The 24,111-nt window shown below is 43.6% G+C and overlaps 1 protein-coding gene across 1 annotated transcript; it reads left to right on the top strand.

Moving 5' to 3' along the window:
* Nucleotides 1-18,214: 18,214 nt before the first annotated feature.
* LOC116101500 (transmembrane epididymal protein 1A-like) lies at nucleotides 18,215-19,269 on the top strand. The gene has a single exon (XM_031385031.1). The coding sequence runs from the start codon at nucleotides 18,276-18,278 to the stop codon at nucleotides 19,056-19,058; it is 783 nt and encodes a 260-aa protein (XP_031240891.1). The 5' UTR covers nucleotides 18,215-18,275; the 3' UTR covers nucleotides 19,059-19,269.
* Nucleotides 19,270-24,111: the final 4,842 nt, after the last annotated feature.

The following is a 24,111-nucleotide window of genomic DNA, read 5'->3' as shown; positions in this document are numbered from 1 at the left end:
ATATGGAGAGAGAATGAAATGGAGTGTTTATCACTTCTTGCAAGTTTTCTTTTTTAGCCAATGAAAAGATAGTAAGAAAACCTCATGATTGTAATAGCCAAAAAAAAAAAAAAGAGTCGGGGGAACAAACAAAACCTACAGAAAGTGCATCCAGACAGAAATACAAAGGTATGTGATGACAGAGCGCCAGAGAGGAGAGTTCCCTGGTAGTCTCTTTACTTGTTGTCTTTGCTCTGGGAAATACTGAGCTGCCTTGGGTAAACGTGGCCACATCTGTGGCTCCACTGTTTTCCATGAGCAGACAGCCAGAGCATGCTTGGGAGCATCGCGGTTCTACCTGGTTCGCACTGTAACCAGGAGTGGTAGTATTTTCCCGTTAGCAATGGCGCTTCTTGTGCCTCAGGGCTGTAGGTCTAGGGACACCGTAAATGTGAGGGTGCATGTAGATATCATCCATCTCTTGACCACCACTTTAATCTCCCAGCTTCCTGGAAGCTGGGATGGGAGTGTCAGCAGTCGGAGGAGGAGAACAGAGCATTCAGTGCGACACCAGAAGTTCAAGGTTGGGAGCAGCACGTATGCAGAGCAAGTAACCCCACAGAACGATCCCTTTGTGACATTTAGTTCTGCATATTGGCTTAACATCAAGGCTGTGTGCTGTTCATCCAAACATGAGCATCCTGGTCTTAGGACTTTGAAGATAGGAATCACTCATACCAAACCAGACACTACCCACGGAACCCGAGCAGGAAGCTAGACGTGGTGAATGATTAGCAGATTGGCCAGACACCACAGAAATCCATGGAGGTTCTCCACCCTGTCAGACCTGCCTCCCTCATCTGAAAGTCCCCCATATATCTGAATACCCCAGGCATAGCCGGTGCCATTTGTCTGATTCCATTAGGTGATAAAATGGGGAGGGAATCCTCAGAATTAATTTCAAATGAGTTTATTAACTGTAATGACACACTCCTGTCCACCCAGAGCCTAAAGAGTATCTCACTGGCCCAAGTTATTAATGAGAGAAGACACAGGTTAGGGTAGTTGCCAGAAGCAGCTGGGCTACAGTGGCACATGCCTTTAATTGCAGCACTTGGGAGGTAGAGACAGGCAGATCTGAGAGTTTGAGGCCAGCCTGGAATGCAGAGTAAATTCAGGGACAGCCGGGGCTACATAGAGAAACCCTATCTAAAAAAGAAAGAAAGAAAGAAAGGAAGGAAGGAAGGAAAAGAAAGAAAGAGGGAGGAAAAGAGGAAGGAAGGAAGAAAGGAAGGAAGGAAGGAAGGAAGGAAGAAAGGAAGGAAGGAAGGAAGGAAGGAAGGAAGGAAGGAGGTTGCCAGAAAGAGGTTGTAGTGCTGTGATGTCATTTCAGAACCATCTTTTAGTCTATCTGTCTTTGGTGGCTTGGGTTGCCAAATGTACCACCATCTTCATCAGTGTTTGGAAGTCATTTTGTTTCAATGGGAAATTGTTGCAATGAGAGGAAAACTGGCTCTGTGACCAAGGCTTACTTAGGGACCCACAGGTGTAGGTTATCTTGCTTACTATTCTAGAACCCTCTCTATCCTCTGTACCTCAAGAGGCAGTGCTTATGAACAGTGGTGACAACCTTCACTCTGTGCTTCAGCTTGGGTTTGCTAATGAGAGGAATGGCCAGAACTCTGATGAAATGCAGTCTTCCTGGAGCCCCTCCCTACTGGTTCACGGTAGGCTGACGGTATCATGTACAGGAGGCCAGCTCTAATAGTTTGGGCTACCCATTTCCCTGGACATCAGGTAGATGTGGTTAATAGCTCTTCTACTATTGACCACAATGGTGACCATCATCACCATGGCTAACCCTTGAGTGCTTTGAGCATCCAGGCCAGCATGCCTTACATGGTTCTCTAGTTAACATATTTAATACTATTGCCTCATTGGAGCATGGAATTCTGGACCAGTGGATGACAGTACACATCAAGAGTGGCTTCAGAAGTGATCCTCAAGATGAAATTCTAGAACAAGGTCCCTTGTCTTAATCAAGGTTACTAGCGCTATGATGAAACTCCATGACCAAGGGAACTTGGGGAGAAAAGGGTTTATTCAGCTTATGATTCCACATCACTGTTCATCTTCAAAGGAAGTCAGAACAGGAACTCAAGCAGGGTAAGAACCTGGAGGCAGGAGTTGACACAGAAGGCATGGAGGAGTGTTGCTTCCTGTCTCTCTCCTGGAGGCTTGCTCAACATGGCTTACTCAGCCTGCTTTCTTATAGAACCCAGGACCATCAGCCCAGGGATGGCACCACCCACAATGGACTGGGCCTTCCTCCATGAATTACTAATTGATAAAATGCCCTCCAGCCAGATCCTACAGAGGCATTTTCTCAATTAAGGCTCTCTCCTCTCTGATGACTCTAAGCTTGTCTCAAGTTGACATAAAACTAGCCACTATAATTCCTCCTGTATTTGAGAAATACAAGTATAATCTCCTTCTCAGGGAAAAATGAGACTTTTAACTTTTAGCACATAGTGGCACCACAGTTCTCCCTGGAATGCAATGCTTGGTTGAACTGTAAATGAGAGGACTAGGCTGAGGGGAGGAAATGACCCTGGCAATTTGATGATGCAGTAACAGTGATAAGAACCAGTCGGGTCAGCTTCTGGTGTTCAACAGTTGTGCTATCCAACATGGGTAGACACTAACTGTGACTATTTACATTAAAACTAATTAACTAAAATCAAATAAAATGTGTGAGGGAGGGGGATGAATTAGAACAAGGTACAGTAATACTTACATATAAAATTGTCACAATGAAACCCATTACTTTGTGTGCTGACCTAGAACATTTATTTAGAGCTGGTGAGGTGACCAAGTGGATAAAGAACTGACTATACAAACGCGATAGCTGCAGTTCAGTCTCCAGGGCCCACAGAAAAAGGCAAGGAGTAACTCCTGACAGCTGCCCTCTGACTTTCACACTCAAGTAAATAAAAAAAAAATTACATTAACTTAAATGTGAAATAAATATAAAATTCAGTTACTGTAGTGCCAATCAAATGTTCATGTGAACATCATGTTACAACACAGCATAGACACAGAGCATCTTTATTAACGCAGAGAGTCACACTGGGAAATGCAATCCAAGACAGTACATAGGGCAAGGAGACGAGAAAGCCTTAACATACAACTCAGAAGATGAGCAGAGGGTGGAAATAAATGTATGCTGCTCTCAAAGGAATTGCTCACTCCTTGTAGGGCAGATGAGGTAAAGAACTATGGCATGTTATATGGGGTAAACACAGCAGATTCAGGTAAGTGTTCGACCTTCCAGTCTCTACTGTCAAGTCCAGGGTGCTCTGGTGGGAGGAGAAGAAAGATCCTGAGATGCTCAGAACTCCCTAATTCCTCCAGACCCTCTCTTTCTGATTGAGAAGACTCCCCCACCAGAGAGCAAAAGCCTTCCTCTAGTGAAGTCCCTCCCAGGAGCTGCAGTGTGACTCACACAGGAGTCTCTGACAACCCCCAGGGACAATGGGTTCCAGCAAGGCCCAGAAGACAATGTTCAAGGCTCATCTGCAGTGGGATAGGAAATCAATGCACCAAAGTAATGATAAGACCTCCTTGGCCAAAGTCGGCCAGTGTGGCCAGCATACACGTGAATGGCCTCCATGAATGCCTTGGCCAGTGTGGCCAGCATACATGTGAATGGCCTCCATGAATGCCTGACTGTGCGTAGTGAAGCTAGGGAGTTGATGGGGCCACATTTACCAACACGAGGTTTTCCAGAAGCTCTTAGCCGTCTAAGAGGGGTATAAGTCATCCACTTAAAGACTGCCTGTCTACATTTAGTGGAACCAGCATGTCAGCTGCCCCTGTAGCTCTTGTCATTGCCAGAGAAGTTTTCTGCCGTTATGGGAATTTTTCTAGTATTTACACTGTTCCAAATCTTGTAACTATAGTGGTTATTGAACAAGTAAAAAGGAGCCTGTACAACTAAGGGGTTGAGTTTTACATTTTACCTCATCGTAACTAAGTTGCTTAATCCTGTGTCTCACAGCTCTGTGTTGGGTAGTGACAGTCTGTTTAAGGAGTGGAAGAAGAGCTCAGGAGAATGGACTTATGTGAAATGGACCTATGTGCTCCGCCACCCCTCACCCCAATCCTAGGGACTTACAGTACTGTTTCTTCCAACCCCATTCTGGCTTCGCCAGACAGGTTAATTTTTGCTATTGTTTTTGTTTATTATAAAGAACTTGCCAACACACCCAAAAAGTAATCATATAGCGAAATTAACCAGACCCAGAGTATAGGCATTTCAATGAATTTCTATGCAGTTGGAATAGTTATCAAACTATCTGGAAGAATTTCTTTTTTAAAATTACTCTATAATTTTTTAATGTGTGTATGTGTGCCTGTCTGCCTGCCTGCCTGCCTGCCTGTCTGTCTGTCTGTATGTTTGTATATACATGCTACAGAGCACATATACAGAGGTCAGAGGACATCTTGTGGGAGTTGCTTCTCACCTTCCACCACATGAGTCCTGGGGACCAAACTCAGACGGTCGCGATCAGCAGACGGTCGCGATCAGCAGCAAGCATCGTTACCCAACTGAGGCATCTCATAGGCCTACAGGAATATCTTTTAAATTATTTTATAATTTAAAAATAAATTACAGTATCTCTTTTTTTTTGTTGTTCTTTTTTATACTGGTGTTATTTCTTCATTTTTTTGAAAAAAATATATATATTGCTTTTTATTTTATCTGTTCCTTGAGCAATATTAAAATCATCTATGATCATATTGGCTTTTACCTGATATATTTAAATCTGTGAGAGTGTGTTCTGCTCTTTGACGATGGCTCTGGGTTATTCCCTTCTCTTTCCATTTTTATCATTTTTATTTTGTGCGTAAATATGCTTATGTTTCTACTTTTTTGTGTTCCATTGTTTTAAGCATATGTCTCAAAAATATTGTATAGTTTGATTTAGAATTTTTTGACCTTGTTCTAAACTGTGTTACTTTGACAGGAGTCAAATAAGATACTTAAATTTAGGAGGCTGGAGAGATGGCTCAGCGGTTAAGAGCACTGACTGCTCTTCCAAAGGTCCTGAGTTCAAATCCCAGCAATCACATGGTGGCTCACAACCATCCTTAATGAGATCTGACGCCCTCTTCTGGAGTGTTGGAAGACAGCTACAGTGTAGTTACATACATACATAAATAAATCTTTAAAAAAAAAAAGTAAGTAAATAAATCTTTTTTAAAAAAAGATACTTAAATTTATTATGATTACTGAAGCACTTAGATTTACTGTTGAATTTTTAACCCTAATTCTTCCTTTAAAAACTGTTCCACAGGGTAGGGCATCATAGTTCAGAACTTTAATCTCAGCTCCAGGAAGACAGAGACAGGCCAACTTCTGTGAGTTTGAGGCCAGCCTTATCACATCTATATAGCTGTTTCAGGACAGCCAGAGTTACATAGTGAGACTCTTATCCTCCCACCACCACTCCCCAAAAATAAACAAGGGAGAGAGAGAGAGAGAGAGAGAGAGAAAGAGAGAGAGAGAGAGAGAGAGAGAGAGAGAGAGAGAGGAGAGAGAGAGAGAGAGAACATAAATTTAAAATAGTTACACGTACTGCATTTTAAGATTTATTTATTTGATATCTATTGATGTTTTGCCTGCATGTTTGTCTGTGGGAGAGTGCCATATCCTCTGAAAGTGGAGTTAGAGATAGTTGTGAGCCACCATGTGGGTGCTGGGAATTGAACTCGAGTCTTCTAGATGAGCAGTCAGTGCTCTTAACCACTGAGCCATCTCTCCAGCCCCACATATTACATCTTTATGCTCATCATGTTTCCTCATCTGTGTAAAACTTTATATCACTCAAGATTATATGACATGTCAAGGAAGTAGAGATACCTTAGATTTTTCAGGACACCAGTAATTTATGTGACAGTCTCTATTATTTTGTTCCTCAAATAACTGCAGATTTTAGGGACTTCAGAAATGGTTCAGCAGACAGAAGCACTTGATATGCAAATGTGAGTTCAAATACCCAGCAGCCCTGTGATAAATAAAGCGAGGGCATCTGGAATTAGGAGAGGGATTTCTGGGGCTGGTTGGCTACTAGCCTAGCTCCAGATTCAATGAGAGAACCTGTCTGAAGGAGTAAGTTAGAGGGTTATAGAGCAGGATGCCCAATATCCTCGTCCTCCTCCTCCTCCCCCCCTCCAATTTTAAGAAGATCTTAGAGAATGGAGTTAAATAAAAACTTATGCCTTACTGTCACCTAAATTGGAGCAACAGCATAAAATACAGCCATTACTAGTTAGAGTCTTTCCTGTCACTAAGACTGAAATGTTTTTAGACATCCTAAGAAGCAAGGGAGTGAGATGGTGAATTATGTGTACTCTGAGAGTCTGTCTACCAATATGCTGGAATCCCACTTTTATCACAGAAACTCTGTAAAAAACAAAACAAAAAACAAAGAACAAAAACAAAAAACAAAGCATAGCAAAACCCTTGGCAGATAGCAAGAGTTCAGAAGTGGTGACTAACACCAGCATGAAGCATATTAACCCAAGCCAAGAATGTGAGACATGACCATTTCACACAAACTCCCCAAGAAGGACAGCTTCGGGACTCCCTGAAAACTGATAGTGTCTCTGTGAAGATACGAGTACATCACTCTGTGTTCTTAGCCTCCCCATCTTCAAGTCCGCTGAAGATGCAGCCTGTGACCAGGGGGCCTGAGATTCAACCAGGTGCTAAACTGCATGGCCTTGTGCTTGCAACTTTTTTTCTTTTGTTTAGTTTATTTTTTGCTTACTCACATTATTACATCCTGGTCACTGTCCCCCTCCCAGTCACTCCCTCCCACAATTCTTCCCCATCCCCTTCTCCCCTTCTCCCCTTCTCCTATGAGCAAGTTGGGGACACCCCTCAGTATTCCCACGTGCACACACCCTGGCACTTCAAGTCTCTTCAAGGCTGGCCACTTCCTCTCCCACTGAGTCCAGACAAGGCAGTCCAGCTGGAAGAACATATCCTATGTAGAGGCAACAGCTTTTGGAATAGCCCCCATTCTAGTAGTTCAGGACCCACGTGAAGACCAAGCTGCACATCTGCTACACATGTGCAGGGAGGCCTAGGTCCAGCCCATGCATGTTGCTTGCAACTTTTGCCCTATTTTTACCTGTTTTGTCTGAGGTTGCTGAATTAGGAAGACCTGGCCTTAATGAAATATTCATTCTCGGATCCTTTCATGTCCCAAATTAACTTTAATGAGCAAACAAAGAAAGATCAAGAGGACTGCGGCTGGGACTTGGGGGAACTTTGAAGCAGAAGCCAGGCTGGGGTAGATGCCCTCTGGCAATCTGCCAGCGTTTGCTTTTGAGGACAGCAAACCCTCAGATCTCATCCATCTGAGCTGCAAACAAGGGGCTGTGTGGTACCAGAATACCAGAATCTCATCTTTTGCAATGCCTCTGTGTGCCGCAGGCAGCAAACAAGGGTCAGACATCTGCTGTGAGCAAGAAACTTGATCTAACACCCCCTGCTAGGTGCTGTAGGTAGTACCTGAAGCGGAAGACACTATCAGCTCTCAAGAAGCAGGTGTTCAGGAAGGACAATAGGAATTACACAAATAGACATAGTCCCCCAGGAAGGGGGGCTGTGGCACCTCCTAAAGGAGGTTCAAGCCTCCACCAGGTAGAAGAAAGCACAGCCGCACCTGCTTTAGGGGAACTGAGGTAGTTCTAGGCAGGGCATCAGATGGGTACCACCTTTTAGGAGAACAATACCTAAGCTAATGTGGCAGGTGACGTATGTAGTATTAGAAGCACTGCCTCAGAAATCCAGAGAATGCTCTGTGAACAAGAGTGCAAGAGTGGCACCATCCCTGATTTCTTCTCTTTGCTTTTTAGTATTTAGATTTGTGTGTGTGTTTGTCTGTGTGTGTGTGAGTGTGTGTGTGTGTGTAAGTATATGTGTATGAGTGTGTATGTGAGAGTGTGTGTGTGTAAGTATATGTGTATGAGTGTGTGTGTGAGAGTGTGTGTGTGAGTGTGTGTGAGAGTGTGTGTGTGTGTAAATATATGTGTATGAGTGTGTGTGTGAGTGTGTGTGCGCACACCTGCGTACGCGCCCAGGTCTTGCTTCTTGGCTCAGATTGGCTACAAGCTCCTAATCTTCCTCCTTCCAAGTGCGAAGACTATGAATGTGTACCACCATACCTGGCTTTACGCATAGTTTTAAAATATTTTTGGTGTAGACACGAATATATATGGTATAGGTATGTGTGATATATGTGCATATGTACGCATGTACAGAGATGTCATCTCTCCTAATCTACTATTCCCTTTCATTCCTTTGAGATAGGGTTTCTTCCTGGAGTTGATTGAAGGTAGCAAGCCCCAGCTTGTCATGGTAGTGCACATCATGTACTCAGAAAGCAGAGGCAAAAGGATCTCTGAGTTTGAGGCCAGCCTGGTCTAAAGAAAGAGTTCCAGGATAGCAGGGGCTACATAGAGAAACCCTGTCTTGAAGACAGACAGACAGACAGACAGACAGACAGGCAGAGTAAAATAAAAATAATGTTTCTCACCAGCAAAGGAGATAATATCCTAATGAAAAGACTACATGCTATCTGGTAAGAGGAGAGAACCACTCCCTCAAGTTGTCCTCTGACCCCCCCCCACCCCCATGTACATAACCCACATACACACAAAACGAATAACTAAAATGTGATAACAAGAAAAGCAAAATGGCAATGTTTGTAGGAAAATGGATAGAACTAGAAATTATTATATTAAGTAAAATAAGCCAGACACAGGATGGCAAACATTCTTTGACAGGTGAAGCTTATATTTGCAATTATATATAAATTTAATTTTATTTCATAATAATTATATAAATTTAATTATTAATATTATAATTTACATTACTATATAATATATGTGTGTGTGTTAAAAATGAAATTAACAGGCTCCACGGGGAATTGCCTCTCACCATTTTGATGGTAGCATTCTCCTTGGGAACTCTTTGAAAGCTGTAAGGTACATTTTCAGTTTCATAATGATTGGAAATGCTGCTGCTGTTATATGAACATGGCCTAGAGATATTGGACATTCCAGAATGCATGAGACAGTATCAGGCAATAGGAATGTTTCGTGTCCCACACAAGGTCTGAGTGCCCTGACAGGCATTTGTTTAAATGCAAAACAGAGGACGAGATATGTTGCTGAATAGCAATGGCAGTCGTTTGACGCAGACGTCTGTAGCCATCAGCACTATACTAATCCACATGCACAAAACATGCAACTTACAAGCAGCTGTGAGCTGCCCACCATGCATGCTGGGAGATGAACTCAGGAACTCTGCAGGAGCAGCATGCACTCTTAACCATGGAGCCATCTCTATACAACTGCCCAGTCCTTTTCAAAGACTTAGTTATTGTTATATCTAAGTACACCGTCGCTGTCTTCAGACACCAGAAGAGGACATCAGATCCCATTACCACCATGTGGATGCTGGGACTTGAACTCAGGACCTCTGCAAGAGCAGTCAGTGCTCTTAACTGCGGAGCCATCTCTCCAGCCCGGTCCTTTTCATTTTAAACGTCATGCCCCCATTCACAGTGCACACTGGAGACAGTGCAGCTGGAGTGGATCCTTCTGGAGGACCACAGGCCACAGAAGCACAGGACATCTTGATAGTGCTTTTGTGAGCATCCTTGTTCTCAGTTTTCATGATGCTAGTGACTAAGAAGAATTAGCATTCATTTTAAATAGATGATGGGAGCTGGAGGGATGGCTCAGCGGTTCAGAGCACTGACTGCTCTTCCAGAGGTCCTGAGTTCAATTCCCAGCAGCAACCACATGGTGACCTCCAACCATCTGTAATGGGATTGGTGCCCTCTTGTGGTGTGTCTGAAGACAGCTACAGTGTGCTCACATACATACAGTAAATAAATAAATCTTTAACTAGATGGCAGTCATCATATTCAGATCACCTGTGCTGCTTTCCAGGTTTACATAGTGAGAAACAATTGGGAATTGAGCCTTGTAATCCACCATGCTGTCAGCGTGATAGAGAAGGCACAGGGCCGTGTTAGATGAAGATGGGGCACACACAGAAAGGAAGAGTGAAAAAGTGCCCTAAATTTATACTTGTACATTTGGAACTAGAGATTAAGTAGTAGGATATGTTAGGGGAAAAAAAATCTAGTTATATGTATTCTGATTGGTCATTCATAGGACAGTATTCAGAATATAGAGAATGTCCAAAAAGAGTAGAAGTCACCCTTTCAAACTTCAATGTTCTTAAGTTGTAAGTATGAAACTCGTGCAGATGGCCACATAATTTACAACCGGTTCAGTCCTTCTTTAGACACAATGTTAACCAGTTTACTCACTTGATTCATTTATAAGATTATGGAAGATTTTAAGATGCATATAATTGAAGAATAAAACTGAAATTGGTGGCAGGAAGAGTTAGAATGTATCCTAACAAAAGAATAAACTGACTTAAGCAGAAGAAAATCTAAATTATCCTAAAAGTTTGGGATCTCGTGTAGATAATCACAGAACCTCCACCCCTTCCCACCCTGCATCCCTTATCGCTGGTTTCCAGGGTCCATTCCGTATAATATAATAGGACAAGTAAGCGGGACAGAAGAAACAAATTAAACTAGACCCAACGTGCCTTATCAAAGATGCCAGAGAAGAGTGATAGCATTGATGAAAACTTATTAGCACAGGGACTAGAGAGATGGCTTAGCAGGAAGAGAACTTGCTGCTCTTTGAGAGGACCCAGGGTTGGGTACCAGCACCCACATCAGGTACCACACAATTGCCTGTAATTCCAGGTCCAGGGAAGCTGGTGCTCTCCTCCAGCCTCAATGGAAGAGCACTTACCTGCATGGACATAGTGCACAGACATACATCTAAGACACAAACATGTGAAATAAAACAAATCTTTAAAAAATAGTGACAAAGATTTCCAAATACACTTTTAGCAGTGCTCACCTTGAAACAATTAAAAATTGAGGAAAAAGAAAAAGACCTTTATCCTTAATTCTGTCTCTGTTCTAGCCTTCTGAGCAATCTGGTGGCAGATAGGTTGGTTTTACTAAGTTCTTTTACTAAGAAGCATGTGCCTGTACATTTTTATTCTCAGAGGACTGGCAGAAAGGTCAATTCTCAAAGTCACGGCACATCATTTTCTATGTTGATAAAAGTGGAGAGCATGCAAGACTTTAAAGTAACAGGAGCACACACACACCTTTTCCCTTTTGTGAGAAATCATGTTAGCACATTAGCTCTCGGTCAAAGTGATGTTAATAAGAAAGAAGAGGTCACTAACAGATTACAGGGTTCGACTGATAGAGTTAGGCTGCCTCTCACACTGGTTCATGTAGCTTGGCCATCCTGTTCCTGGTTTCCTTCATCTCTCCTCCTGAGAGAAGAGGTACAGAACTCCCTTTTAGGTCACCTGGGACTCAGTTGCTATGCATCAATTCTCTGTGACTCCCAGAGTACTAAAGTTCAATGATGGACGTGGGAGAGGAACTTCAGCCCCCAGAAGCAGCTCTTTCCAGACTTTGAATCACCCATAGTCCCTGCCCTGAGAAGGAAGAAAGGGCCCGTGTAAATGTGAGACACCTCCATTCTCCCTAGGAAACAAAAACCTCTTTAAGTCCCATTCCAAAGACCTATGCTGATCAATCTAACCTACTACCTCCCACTTCCTTCAGGAAAAGATACACTGGACTGAAAAAAATAAGACAGTGAGCAGATTTGTTTTTTAGTCAAAATCAAAAGAAAAACCCAATTCTCATGGGATAAAATATTAAATACTATTGATAATTAGATGTCTAATTATTGATAATTAGATCTCCTGGGTTGATTCTGGGGAAAGCCATGTGGGAATGGACCCACCTGTGGATATTTAATGCTGGTAGGTAGGAGGTCCAGCCTTAGTGAATGGGAACATGATTCCTATATAAAAGCTGGATTTGGAAGCTTGAAAGTATGGGCTCTCAGCATGAGAAAGACTAAACAAACCCGTGTGTTCACCAAGAGTAAAGAAGCTGCTCTCTGCTAGTTCAAGGGAGAAAATGAAATAAGAGGCTTTGCATGTAGCTCGGTTGGTGTTTTTGCTTATTGCGCATGCCCTGGGTTCCATCCCCAGCACCACAAAGAAAACGCAGCACAGGGATGCCCACCTATAATTCCAGAAGTGTGGAGGTGGAGGCAGGAGGATCGAAAGTTCAGAGCCATCCTTGGAAACACAGCAAGATCAAAGAGGGGGAACCAAGGAACAAACAAAGCAGGCTTCCGTGAGAATCTGGAGCTCCCCCAAAGTCATGCTTAGGCAGTGCACAGACCCTACCAAGGTATCGATGAAAAGTCTGACACCAGATTGGTGACACTTGGGGCAATGCTTGCAGAAACAGAGGCGGCTCCCAGAGAACATTGCATCCTCAGATGTAGTGGGTGCCTGATCGACTACATAGCTCTGACCCCCTGATTTTGCTACAGTAATAAGGTACACAAGACTGAGAGGCTTAAACAACAGGGAGTTACTGGTAGTCCTAGAGGCAAAGATTAAGAGAGCAGGGTACCAGCACACATTTCAGAAGGCCACAGAAATATCACCCCGATTGTTTGTGTGCTGGTCCGTGTGTTCTCCATGTATGTCCAAATCTTCTCCTTTAAGGACACCAGTTACACTGGATCAGGGCCCCACCTTACCCTAATAGGGCTTCAACTTAGACAATCACATCTGCAACCATCTCTTTCTTCCAAATAAGATTCTGTGGTTCTGGAGACTTCAGTCTATGGCCATACAATTATATAATTATTATATATGATAATTATATATTATGATAATTTTCCATATTGTGTCAGGGAAGGGCCTTACCTGGTCAGTCATGTGAGTTCCCTTGATGGTGGTATAACATGAACGGGTGTAAAATGGAGACTCTGTCAGTGAAATTGCAGGAATAGTTTGCTGAAGAGCTTCTGTGTGAGGCCTTTCCCTATCCTGTATATGAGGACTATAAAGAAAAATGCAGCTATGTAAAGACAGCTACACACACGCAAAACAAAATTGTAAGAGCGTGGTGTTGAGAAGTGGGCGGGGCATCTTGAGACTCTTGATGCTTGCTAATCTGAGGATAAAGGTCAGTAAGACTAGCCGAGAGAAAAGCTAGAAATAACCTGACTCTTCTCACGTCTTCCTCCAGATCAGCTCAGAGGGTGTGTTTTCTCTAGAAGTCTTGTTAAATTAGCAAATGTTTGCTTTGAAAAAGAAAGAAATTCTCTGAGGGCAATGGTGACACATGCCTTTAGTCCCAGCACTCAGACTGCAGAGGCAGATGGATCTCTGAGTTCGGGGCCAGCCTGGTCTACAGAGTGAGCTCCAGAACAGCCAGGGCTACACAGAGAAACCCTGTCTTGAAACGCAAAAAATTAAGAGAGAACAAACAACAACAGAAATGTTCCAAGCCAGTGAAAATGTTATAGCCCAAATCATCCAAAGTGTGTTAACTCATAGATTCGTTGTGTGAAACAAATGAAACATTTTCTAGAGTGTTTAGCTTTGTGAAATGTAAGAATTGTTAATCGTATACTTTATTGTGGAATTTTCCATTGTTTCTTTATTAATAAATATCAGACTTTCCCAAAAACACACATCAGAACAGTTGGCCAGAACATACTGTTTCCAAACAAACACTATAGTAGCTTTTTCTAATATTTATGAAGAAAAGTGATATATTTGCTCACCAGATGGCGAATAACCAGCATATCATTAGCCAATAGGCCAGCATATCATTAGCAACAGACTTTCCCCAGCGGTACTGGTACGGACTCCTCAGTGCAAGCACTGCCCGTGTGATCTAGGTGGAGGCCATGTTTTAATTTTGACACTTGTAAGTGAATTAGGGAATTCAGAGGGAACCCATGCACTTTGAAAAAGAGAAAAATAGAAGGCCTTCCCACAATTGCCTAGATGATGCCAGAACTCTATCTAGGTTGTTGGGGTTGGAAGGGGCACATGACCTTGAGCCCAGGCAAGCATTCCCTTTCAGTATCTTTTAATTATTTTTCTACTTTCTCTAGAGACAGCTTCCTTATGATCTGCATGGGAGAAAGCCTCCTTCCCATAGGCTGTTTGGGCTGCCTGGAATCCACGTGGATCCTGTACCCACATCTTACCACATCTTCAGTGTTGCTGCCAGGGACCGGATGGCCTGGCATGAGATCTGAGACTCGGTACCCTTTGCTGATTGCAAACATTAGCCCCTAATCCCTGAGGGGTCATTGAGGGTGAAGAGCTGGGAGGCCTTTCCTCATGCAGCTAGTGAGGAAATCAGGTGACAAGGGCCCAGAGGGACTCCTCACACAGGTCTGTGCCAAGGATATATAGGACCTACCTATTGGGCCATCTATGCCAGAGAGAAATTTGGGAACTCTTGAAAAAAATTTTGTCCTATTCTGCCAATGTGATCTCTTGCCCCTGCACTCTCCCTCAACAACACTTTCCACCAGAAATCTCCTACAGGTCCCTACTTCCGTACCAGATGCCAATCTATTCCAATCTCATTTCAAAGCAAACGTCAACTGCTTTGTAAGGATTATCCTGACTCCTCCCATCAGAATTAATCACACTTGTATGTTCTGACTACACCACCACCATAACATTTAAATCAAGACTTTTCAAATTTATTATGCACCTGAGTCAATCAGAGAACTTAGTCAAATGCAGGTTTGGATTCAGTAGGTCTGTGATTCTACCTACCCTTCTTCCCCTGCCCCCAGTTCATTTTGATTGGTAAATAAAGTTGCCGGCAGCCAATGACTAGGCAGGAAGACAGAGGTGGGACTATTAGATTCCTAGGCAGGGAATGGAGGAAGGAGAGAGACAGAACAGCCATGACAAGAAATGAGTAAGGATCAGGCCTGAGCATACTAATCATGTAAGATCAGGGGAAGAGCAGCCCCAGGTGGCCCCTGATTGGGTCTAGGGCAGCAAAGATGGAATATGAATTTTAGTAAGTAACAAATCAGGAATATTGGAAGAGAGGTGTTAACCAAGTGGAACTTAAGAAGTGACCCAGCCATTGAGCTGTTTAAGGCATATTAGGATACCAAGAAGTGCATGCTGAAAGGAGCCTGATATGGCTGTCTCCTGAAAGGCCCTGCCAAAGCCTGACAAATACAGAGGCAGATGTTCGCAGCCAACCATTGGGCTGAGTGCAGGATCCCCAATAGAGGAGTTAGAGAAAGGACTGAAAGAGTTGGAGGGTTTGCAACCCCAGAGGAAGAACAACAATATCAGCCAACCAGACCCTCCAGAACTCCCAGGAACTAAGCCATCAATAAAGGAGTACACATGGCTCCAGCCGCATATATAGCAGAGGATGGCTTTGTCAGGCATCAATGGGAGGAGAGGTCCTTGGTCCTATGAAGGCTCCATAGATGCCCCAGTGTAGGGGAATCAAGGGTGGGGAGGTGGGAGTGGGTGGGTGGGTGGAGGAACACCCTCATAGAAGCAGGGGGGAGGGAGGATGTGATAGGGTGTTTCTGGGAGAGAGGGAAACCAGGAAAGGGGATAAAATTTAAAATGTAAATAAAGAAAATAGCCAAAAAAAAATTTTTTTTAAAGTGTACCTATTTATATAAAGAACTCTACAAATAAGAAATCAGATTTGAAACAAAAATAATAAAAATATTTTTAGGAAAAGAAAAAAAAAGAATGTAAGGCTGTGTGTGTGTGCTTTTCATTTAGGAACCTGAACACTGGGGTGGGTATCAGGGAATGCGGACCACCAACAAGGCCTCCATGCCACCGCCAGGTAGATTTGATTAATTGGGAACTGTAACAGTAGGGATAACTGAAATAGCCCCATGCTGCCTTGGAACATAGATAAGTGGATAGCCCCATGGGAACACTTCAGCTTATGAAGGGACAACTTGACAAATCGCCTCTTCTGCAAAAAGAGCTTACTTCTCCTGAATAAAGCATTTGTGCTTAGGCGGCGCTAAGGGCAGCAAATGATTGATTTTTAAGTCTCTGCGTTTCAGGACTGCTGTTAGCAAGCCTTCCTGCCTCAGTTCCATTTGCATGTATCTGTTTTGTCTTTATAACTTCATTATGAGGTGTTTTATGACACGGTAATTTACTTATTCATCTTTCATGACCTCCAGACTTAGACTGGATTCTAAAGAGCCCAAGAAGATAAACATGTACTAAAGATTTCCCAGTAAACAAACAGGTATGAAACAGTGAGACAAAGGAAATGATATAGACATCTACAATATGCACAGAGAAATAAATGTCTGGTCCAGCTGTGGGGAAGCTGACCTTAAGCTGAGCCTTGAAGGACAGATGAGGAAGCAGATGCAGAGGAGTCTGGACAGAAATAAACAAGCCATCCTAGAGCTTCAGACACACATGGAAAGCATCCGGAAATGAGACCAGGCCAAATCACCAGGTGCCTTGAAGGTTATTCAAGTGTGGATCTTGCCTGTGAAGCCACAGCTAAGTTCAAAAGGCCACTGAAGAGTTCAAATCAGGTGCTGGCGCACTTAGCTTTCCTTCCTCAAAGCTCACCTAGCTGCAGAAGAGATAGGAATAAAAGGGGATTCAAACTGAGAGGTGTTTTAATCATACAGAGTTATTGATGCCCAAACAAAGGAAGTAACGCAGATAAAGTAGAGGAACTAGAGAGTTATTTGGAAAGGAAAGTGTGGTCTTGAGACATCTCTTGCATTTGGTTGGCTGTCATGAAGGGTAACATGACCAGACCAACAAATTCTAAATAAGTGTTTACTTTACGAGAGAAAGTATTTCACAGCAAACTCAGACTAAGTCATTACCTCAAAGGGTTTCAATGCATGCTAGGAAAGCATTGTATCCTCTGAGCAAAAGCCCCAGCTCTCAATAAGGAACCTCAAGGAACTTTCTCTGAGTTCTTTACATTCTATGAGTTTAGCGATGTCATGATCAGAAATTTGTGTCTTTTAAAATTCATGTGTTGTGGGGCTGGAGAGATGGCTCAGTGGTTAAAAGCACTGGCTGCTCTTGCAGAAGTCCTGAGTTCAATTCCCAGTAACCACACGGTGGCTCACAACCAAGAGGGGGATCTGATGCCCTCTTCAGACAGGTCAATATATATGCTGCAGGGCACTCATATATTAAATAAATAAATTTTCTTAAAAATCCGTATGTTGCAAGGTGAACCTGTCAACCACCTGTCACAGAAGAGAAAAGACTCATCAAGTCCCACCCATCCCTGAGAATTTATAAGGGGCTACAGGTTGATGGTAGAGGAAGAGCCCTTTTCTTTAGAATTATAGCCAGTGCTTCTGCTTCTGTGCCGATGCTTCTGTGGAGAAATTCTCATGTGCCTATAAACAATCCTAATGTAACTCATTGGCTCACATATACAACAACACGTGAAAGGAGAGACAAAGCTTGCTGGGAAGGGGGAGATTAACTCAAGTGAGAAGAGGCCAGAAGAGAGTAATGGGAAATAACATGATTGAAATCTTATGTGCACTGAAATCGTATGAAGATGTTATAATGAAACTTGTTACTATTTGCAATTAATCGGTGCTAATAAAACTTTCTAGAAACCATGCTGGCCTCTGGGGAGGTAATTAGGTCATAAGAGCAAAACCTTTATAAATGGTATAGGTGCCCCAGTTAAAGAGAGCAGGTTGCTGCTTAAGAGATGTGTGAACACAGCAAGAAAATGCTGTTGGCGGGAAAGCATGAATCACCAGATACTGAACCTTCTAGAATCTTCAATTTGAACATCCAACCCCTAAAAGTGAAATATTTTCTGTTTATAAGCCACATGGTCTAATAATTGGTATTATTCATAGTATTTTGCATCCTGAATAGAACAAGACAGGGAGAAAGGAAGGAAGGTAGCAAAAGGACCCAGAACAGATGGGCAGAGAGACAGTGACCCAAGTTATGGGATGTGAGAACAGCTGATAGCCAAGCATTGCGTTGGAGACATGCTGATTTCATTGTTTGTTAATGGGTAGCTGCTTATCAACGAACCAGAGCAGAAGACCAGAACGGAAACCATGACACCCACCCCACCCTACATTTGGGTTTCCTCCAAAACCATTTCCCTTCTGCAAGTGGAGGCAGTGGGATGGGTAGGAGTTATAAGTAAGCTTTAGGAGGCTCTGGCCATGTTCTAGAGCCCTAAGTGAATGGCCATTTGCTTTTGCTTCTGCCTTTGATCACATCTACCTTGGGATCCATGGGAGGGTTTGAGGGTCATCTGTTTCCTGGCCTGTCCTTTTTCCTCTACGGACTTTATCATGCAGCACTTCTCTCCAGGGCTGTGATATGCAACACTCCTGTCCAATATCCACCACGCCGTCCTTGGAGCAAAGGAAGATGGGCAAGGTTACGGCAAATGTATCACATTGGCTTCCTGAAGATACTGAGTTCTTGCATTTTAGTAGCCCAAGAGTTGAATAGCATTCATTGGCAGTTGATACTCATCACCAAGAGGCATCACCTGAGAAACTTCATGTACCGCAAACAGTGGCAGCATCTTACTCTCTACATGTCCTTCTTCCTGAGCGGGTGTGCAGATGTGGTCAGCCAGAACCTGCTGCCCAAGAGGTGTGTAGTCCTGGAGCAATGTGCCCAAGCATTGAGCATGTATCTGTTTTTGCCCCTGATGGTGTCTCACATGCAGGACACAGAAGGAGTGGAGCTGCAGATTCACATGCTGCTCATCCAGGCCATGTGCCTGCTGACCCTAGTGGGGACTATAGAGCTGTGGGCTCCCAACGTGTTGCTGATCTGGATGCTGAAGGCCTTTCTGTACATTGTCACAGGCTCCTGGCTGATACAGATAGGCTTCATGCTATTCAAACCAATCTCTGGCTATAAATGGTTGGACGATGACAAGAACGATGTAGCGTTTGCCACCACTTTCTTCTGCTGGCATGTGGTCTTTGGTGCCTTCTTGATGATCTCAGCCTACGGTTTCTCCATTCTGTGGTATCGTTACTTTGGTGCTGATGCATGAGCTTGGACATGCCCAAGTGGTTTCCTATTGCCTGCATGATCTAAGTTCATCCGGATGCCAAGTCATGAGAGGGGAGTTTGTCAAGAGGATCAGATATCCTTCAGAGATGCCCCATCTTGAGACAGCAGACTGGTGGGATGGGTTTACCTTCTCTCCCTCTGGCTTCTTTTCATCTAATTTGCTGAAGGATGCAGAAGGAAGATGAGTGAATGAGATCACACAGCTATGACCTTCCCTCTCTTAGCCCCCCACAAGCCTCTCCAATCCCCACCTCCAACCTCAGCACCTGCTTGGCCTGTCCTTCTTTGCATCCTTCACTTCCCTCCCATGAGAGCATAGCGAATTTAGTAGATCCTGCCTTTGGAACTTTTGATCTATCTTTTACTTTATTGTACAGAGTATTACCCTGAAATCACATTTAGCCCATCGTAATTCAGCCATCATAATGGCTGTCCTCTCATCCTCTCTTGTCCTTGACTTCTGTGATGCTTATTCCAAATCCAGGCTGTTTTCTTGGCTATGTGAAGTTCAGGACTGTTCCTGGTTTGTTCTTCTGACCACTTGGTGATTTGTCTGACTGAACGTCAGACCCTTGTGAACTGCGTCTGTGAACAGGGTCTGGTAGAACACAGTAAGCCCTTGCACATGGGAGAAGTCCACAGGGTCATGTTCTCCTCCTCAACCTCTCAGTCTGGACTCATCTCAGTACGTTTCCAAATAGTAGACTTGCCCAGCCCCAGCCCTCTCTGGTTCTAGACAATAAAGTCTGGTGGCTTGCTTATTCTGTCTCACAATGATTCTGTTGGGAAATGTTACTCAAGGGGCCAAAGCAACTAAGTGCTATAGCTATTCCATAATGCTATAGCTGGGTGCCAGGTGAGTGAAATCCCAGTTGAGCTAAAGCACCGGGGAGCGTTGGTAGGAAGAAGGTTCCTCACTCCAGAAGAAAAGTAAAGCATCCAGTTAGGACAAAGTGGGCTTGGAATAAGGCTTCCAAAGGGTCATTTTATTTATTATTGATGATTGATTGATTGATTGATTTAGTTTCTAGGAGAAGTAGATATGTCCTCTGCTTCTGACCCATCTTGCTAATTTTCTTGTTCAGAAGGCAAGGTGTGTCAGGAGTAAGTTATTATCTGGTGGTCAGGAACCCTCACCCTCTGGTTTGGGGGTTGGGTGGCTTGTAAGAAGTCTGAGCCATGGCTAAGAGGAGAGGCGATTTCCAGAACCACTTCGATGCATTCAACCACATCTTCAACCACCTCTAGCTCATGGCCAACAATCCACCAGTGGTTTGTCCTACATCAGTAGAATCATTAAGCCAAAATGTTCCTCTCGAATGGAAGAGAGGGGGTCTTGATATGGAAGGAAGGGGTGCCTCTGGCTCCTTTACACTCAGTTTCCATGCTTTCAACTAGTCCTGGGTCCACTGGGGCACTAGAGTCTCCCAGGAGGGTTCTGCCTTTCCTAACTCACAATCCTAACCCCTTGTTTCTCCTCTTTTCAGGTTCTGATTCCATCTTTGGGCCCTGCGCTTTCATGGGTGTCTTGAGGTTGGGGTGCTAGGTTCAGAACCCACTTTTCTTCCACACAATTTCCTGTTGGTGTAGCACAACTCTTATTTCTCTCCCACTCAGACATCACCCTTTTTACATGAAGAGTGTATTTTGGAGCCAGACATCGTGGTACATCCTTGTAGTTCCAGCGCTTGGGAGGCAGAAGCAAGATGATTCTGGAATCGAGGGCAGCCTGGACCACACATCGTGGTGGGCCACGCCTGTAATCCTAGCACTCGGGAAAGTGAGTACAAGAGAATCATGAGATCAAGAGCCACCCAGGCTTCATGAAACCTAAACCCAAATCAACAACAACACAAACAATGTGAGCTATACAGTGAGCTATTTAAAGAGAGAGGGGAGTGCTGATGGTGTAGCTCTTGCCCAGCATGTGCAAGGCCTGGACTCAAACTCTAGCACTATACAAAAATATTTTGGAGCCGGGAGGTGGTGGCGCACGCCTTTAATCCCAGCAGAAGGAAGGCAGAGGCAGGTGGATTTCTGAGTTTGAGGCCAGCCTGGTCTACAAAGTGAGTTCCAGGACAGCCAGGGCTATACAGAGAAACCCTGTCTCCAAAAACAAAAAAGGGTGGGGAGGGGGCTGGAGAAATGGCTCAGCAGTTAAGAGCACTGACTGCTCTTCCAAAGGTCCTGAGTTCAAATCCCAGCAACTGCATGGTGGTTCACAACCATCCATAATGAGATCTGACACCCTCTTCTGGTGCATCTGAAGACAGCTATAGTGTACCTATTTATAGTAATAAATAAATCTTAAAAAAAACTTTTGGATTTTATTTTCATTTACAATTAACCCTTTTCACTGCAATTGTAATTTAATCTTATCATCACACACACATGCACACATACAACACCTCACACACGTACACACATCCTCCAATATCTCATGTGCTTACTTGTGTCTCAGAGCTGTTCTAAGGTGATACCTTTAACTAAACAGAGGAAGACACCAAAACCAACTTTGACTTGTCCAACATTGAGCACTTTGAAGTTAAGATACAGAAAAGCCCATCTTATCTTATAACAGATTACTTATACCACTCTTATAGCAGATTACTGCTTCCAAATTCTGCTGTCTCTTAACACATAACTTGTAAGTAAAGTCATAAATGTCAAAGCCACAAAGAATTTTAGTTGGAATCTGATAGAATAGTGAGATAAATAGGTAGGCTTGCTATTTCAAAAACAGGGATCTTTCTTTTAAATTTTATTTTTTATTATTTTTAATTGTGTCTAAGAGAGAGAGAGAGAGAGAGAGAGAGAGAGAGAGAGAGAGAGAGAGAGAGAGAGAGAGAGAGAGAGAGAGAGAGAGAGCCAGAGGAGACCAGAGACATCAGAGCCCCTGGAGTTGTGAGCTACCTGATGAAGGTGCTGGGATCTGAACTTGGGTCCTCTGGAAGATCACTAAGTGCTCTTAACCATTGAGCCACCACTCCAGTCCTGACAAGGCTCTTTCTGTATTCAGTCGCTAAGAGCACTGGTGAATTCCAGTCAGTATTGAAAGCAAAACTAAATTTTTCATCTTCCACAAAAGAGCACCATCTTCATGTGAGCTAGAAAATACGCTCTCTTATTGCTATTGAACTACCAATTTTTTAAAAGGGAAGAGATAGGAGGAAGCCAGGGAAAACAAGTAAGTAAATGTGAAAACATCCAGAAACGTGGTGTTGATCTGTTTCATGATAAATGTGTGAACACAAATAAACACAAAAGCCAATTGGTAAGAGAGAGTACAAGTGAGCATGCACAAAACATGCGTATGACCCTGCACATGCGTGTTCGTGGGTATTAGTGTAACCTCTTGGGTCATCTAGTCTCTGATAATCCCTTATAATTTGTGTGCAAAATAACTGAGTTTTAAAGGGGTGAAACAATCCATCATGCTATGGATGCCAGAGGCAATCGTTCATTTCCTCTCTTAGCCCACGTAGTGAGGGTTTGGACAAGGACGTTTATCCTAGACCAGGAACCAAAGGCACAACCTAGAGCTTTTCATGTTAGAGAAGAGACGCCACGGTTGATGCCAGTAGCAATTACTCAACGGCAGTGAGATAGCAGTAGGAGCACAGTCGTGAGGCATGCTGGGAGAGTATGCAATAGTTGAACACTGGCTCTGATTTCTATGGAAAGGTGGAGTTAACCGCCAAAGAAAAAAACCAAGTGATTAGAGTAAGAAGTGGCTATGCGGCCTAGAAACGAGAATGATCCAACACAAGTATTATTTGAGTGGTGACTACGCATAGAGTTTCTGGGTGGCGGGGAGAATGCATCCGAAGTTTCTGTAAGATGGAGTACTCAGGACAAGCAAAAGGCGAACATGAGCCATCCTAGAAGAAGGCCAGAATCAGAACCCCCGCCCAGTTTGCAGCCTTGGCTCAGCCTTTAAATAAAAATAAATTTCCCTTCTGCAAGATGCTTTCGACATCTTTTCAAATATTTGTCATGAATTCTCTTTCTAATATTTACTTCTGACTTACTGTCATTTCCAGGATAAATGTGCACTGGGGTAAAGGAGATGCCCAGAATTTTGGGAAACTATTGCATGTAGGGCCTGATACACACCTGGGAAACATCAGAGCTGAGATACGAACTCAGCTTTTTAACTTATAAACCAATATTTCCTATATCTGCCGGATGACAATAATTATCCAGGGGACTTGTAGATAAACAGACTCCTGGGTCTCACCCCAACCTTTATAATCAAAATTGCCAGAGAAAAGTCTTGGCAATGACGAATGAGAACAGAGTAGAGACCAGTCAGGCGGGACAGGGACCCTGGAGCAATAGCTGTAGGAAGACCCTTGCTGGACGCCAAGATCACCAGAAGAGGGCTCCGGTTCCACGTTCCTTGAGATCTTTCTCTCTTAAGTAAGCATTTTTGTTTAGAGGCTAATTGTGGCCGTGGGATTGAGCCACAGCCTAGACAGCAGGCTCTCTGGTGTCTTCAGAGTCAGATCTTCATGGAGAACGCGGATTATATCCACCCTCTAATTTCAACCCGCCTGGTTAATGATTTTAGGGTTTTCTCCTCAGAACAGAGACTACTCCAATAGCCCTGATCTAGGGCTCTCTTGAGACCATTAAAGCCAAGCTACTGACTCCTGGTCAAAAGGAATCAAGTTCTACCTATCTTTGGCCCCAGGGAGAGCCCTAACATCCCAAGCTATAGCAAACTGGAGAGTTAGCTAAGCTGCTGCTGTCGCACCTGGCAGAGACCACCCCTCAGGAAGTCTGATTCCCCTTAAGCTGTGCTAACACCGCAGGAGGAGTAATTTCCTCTTTAATGAGGTAATGTACTTTTCTTTCCCAGAGGGCCAGGGGCCAGTTCTGTTGTGGGTTTTGTTTGTGTTTGTTTTATTTTTGTTTTTGTTTTCTTTTTCTTTCCTGTCCCTTTGGATGCTTTCCTTGGTCCTTTTGTTTTGTTTTGTTTTTGTTTTTTTGTTTTTTCATTCTCCCTCTGGAGCTACCTCCCATTTGCT

Source organism: Mastomys coucha, unplaced genomic scaffold (assembly GCF_008632895.1).
Source record: "Mastomys coucha isolate ucsf_1 unplaced genomic scaffold, UCSF_Mcou_1 pScaffold1, whole genome shotgun sequence".
NCBI classification, from domain to species: domain Eukaryota; kingdom Metazoa; phylum Chordata; class Mammalia; order Rodentia; family Muridae; genus Mastomys; species Mastomys coucha.
This window is presented reverse-complemented; position numbering and strand designations above follow the sequence as displayed.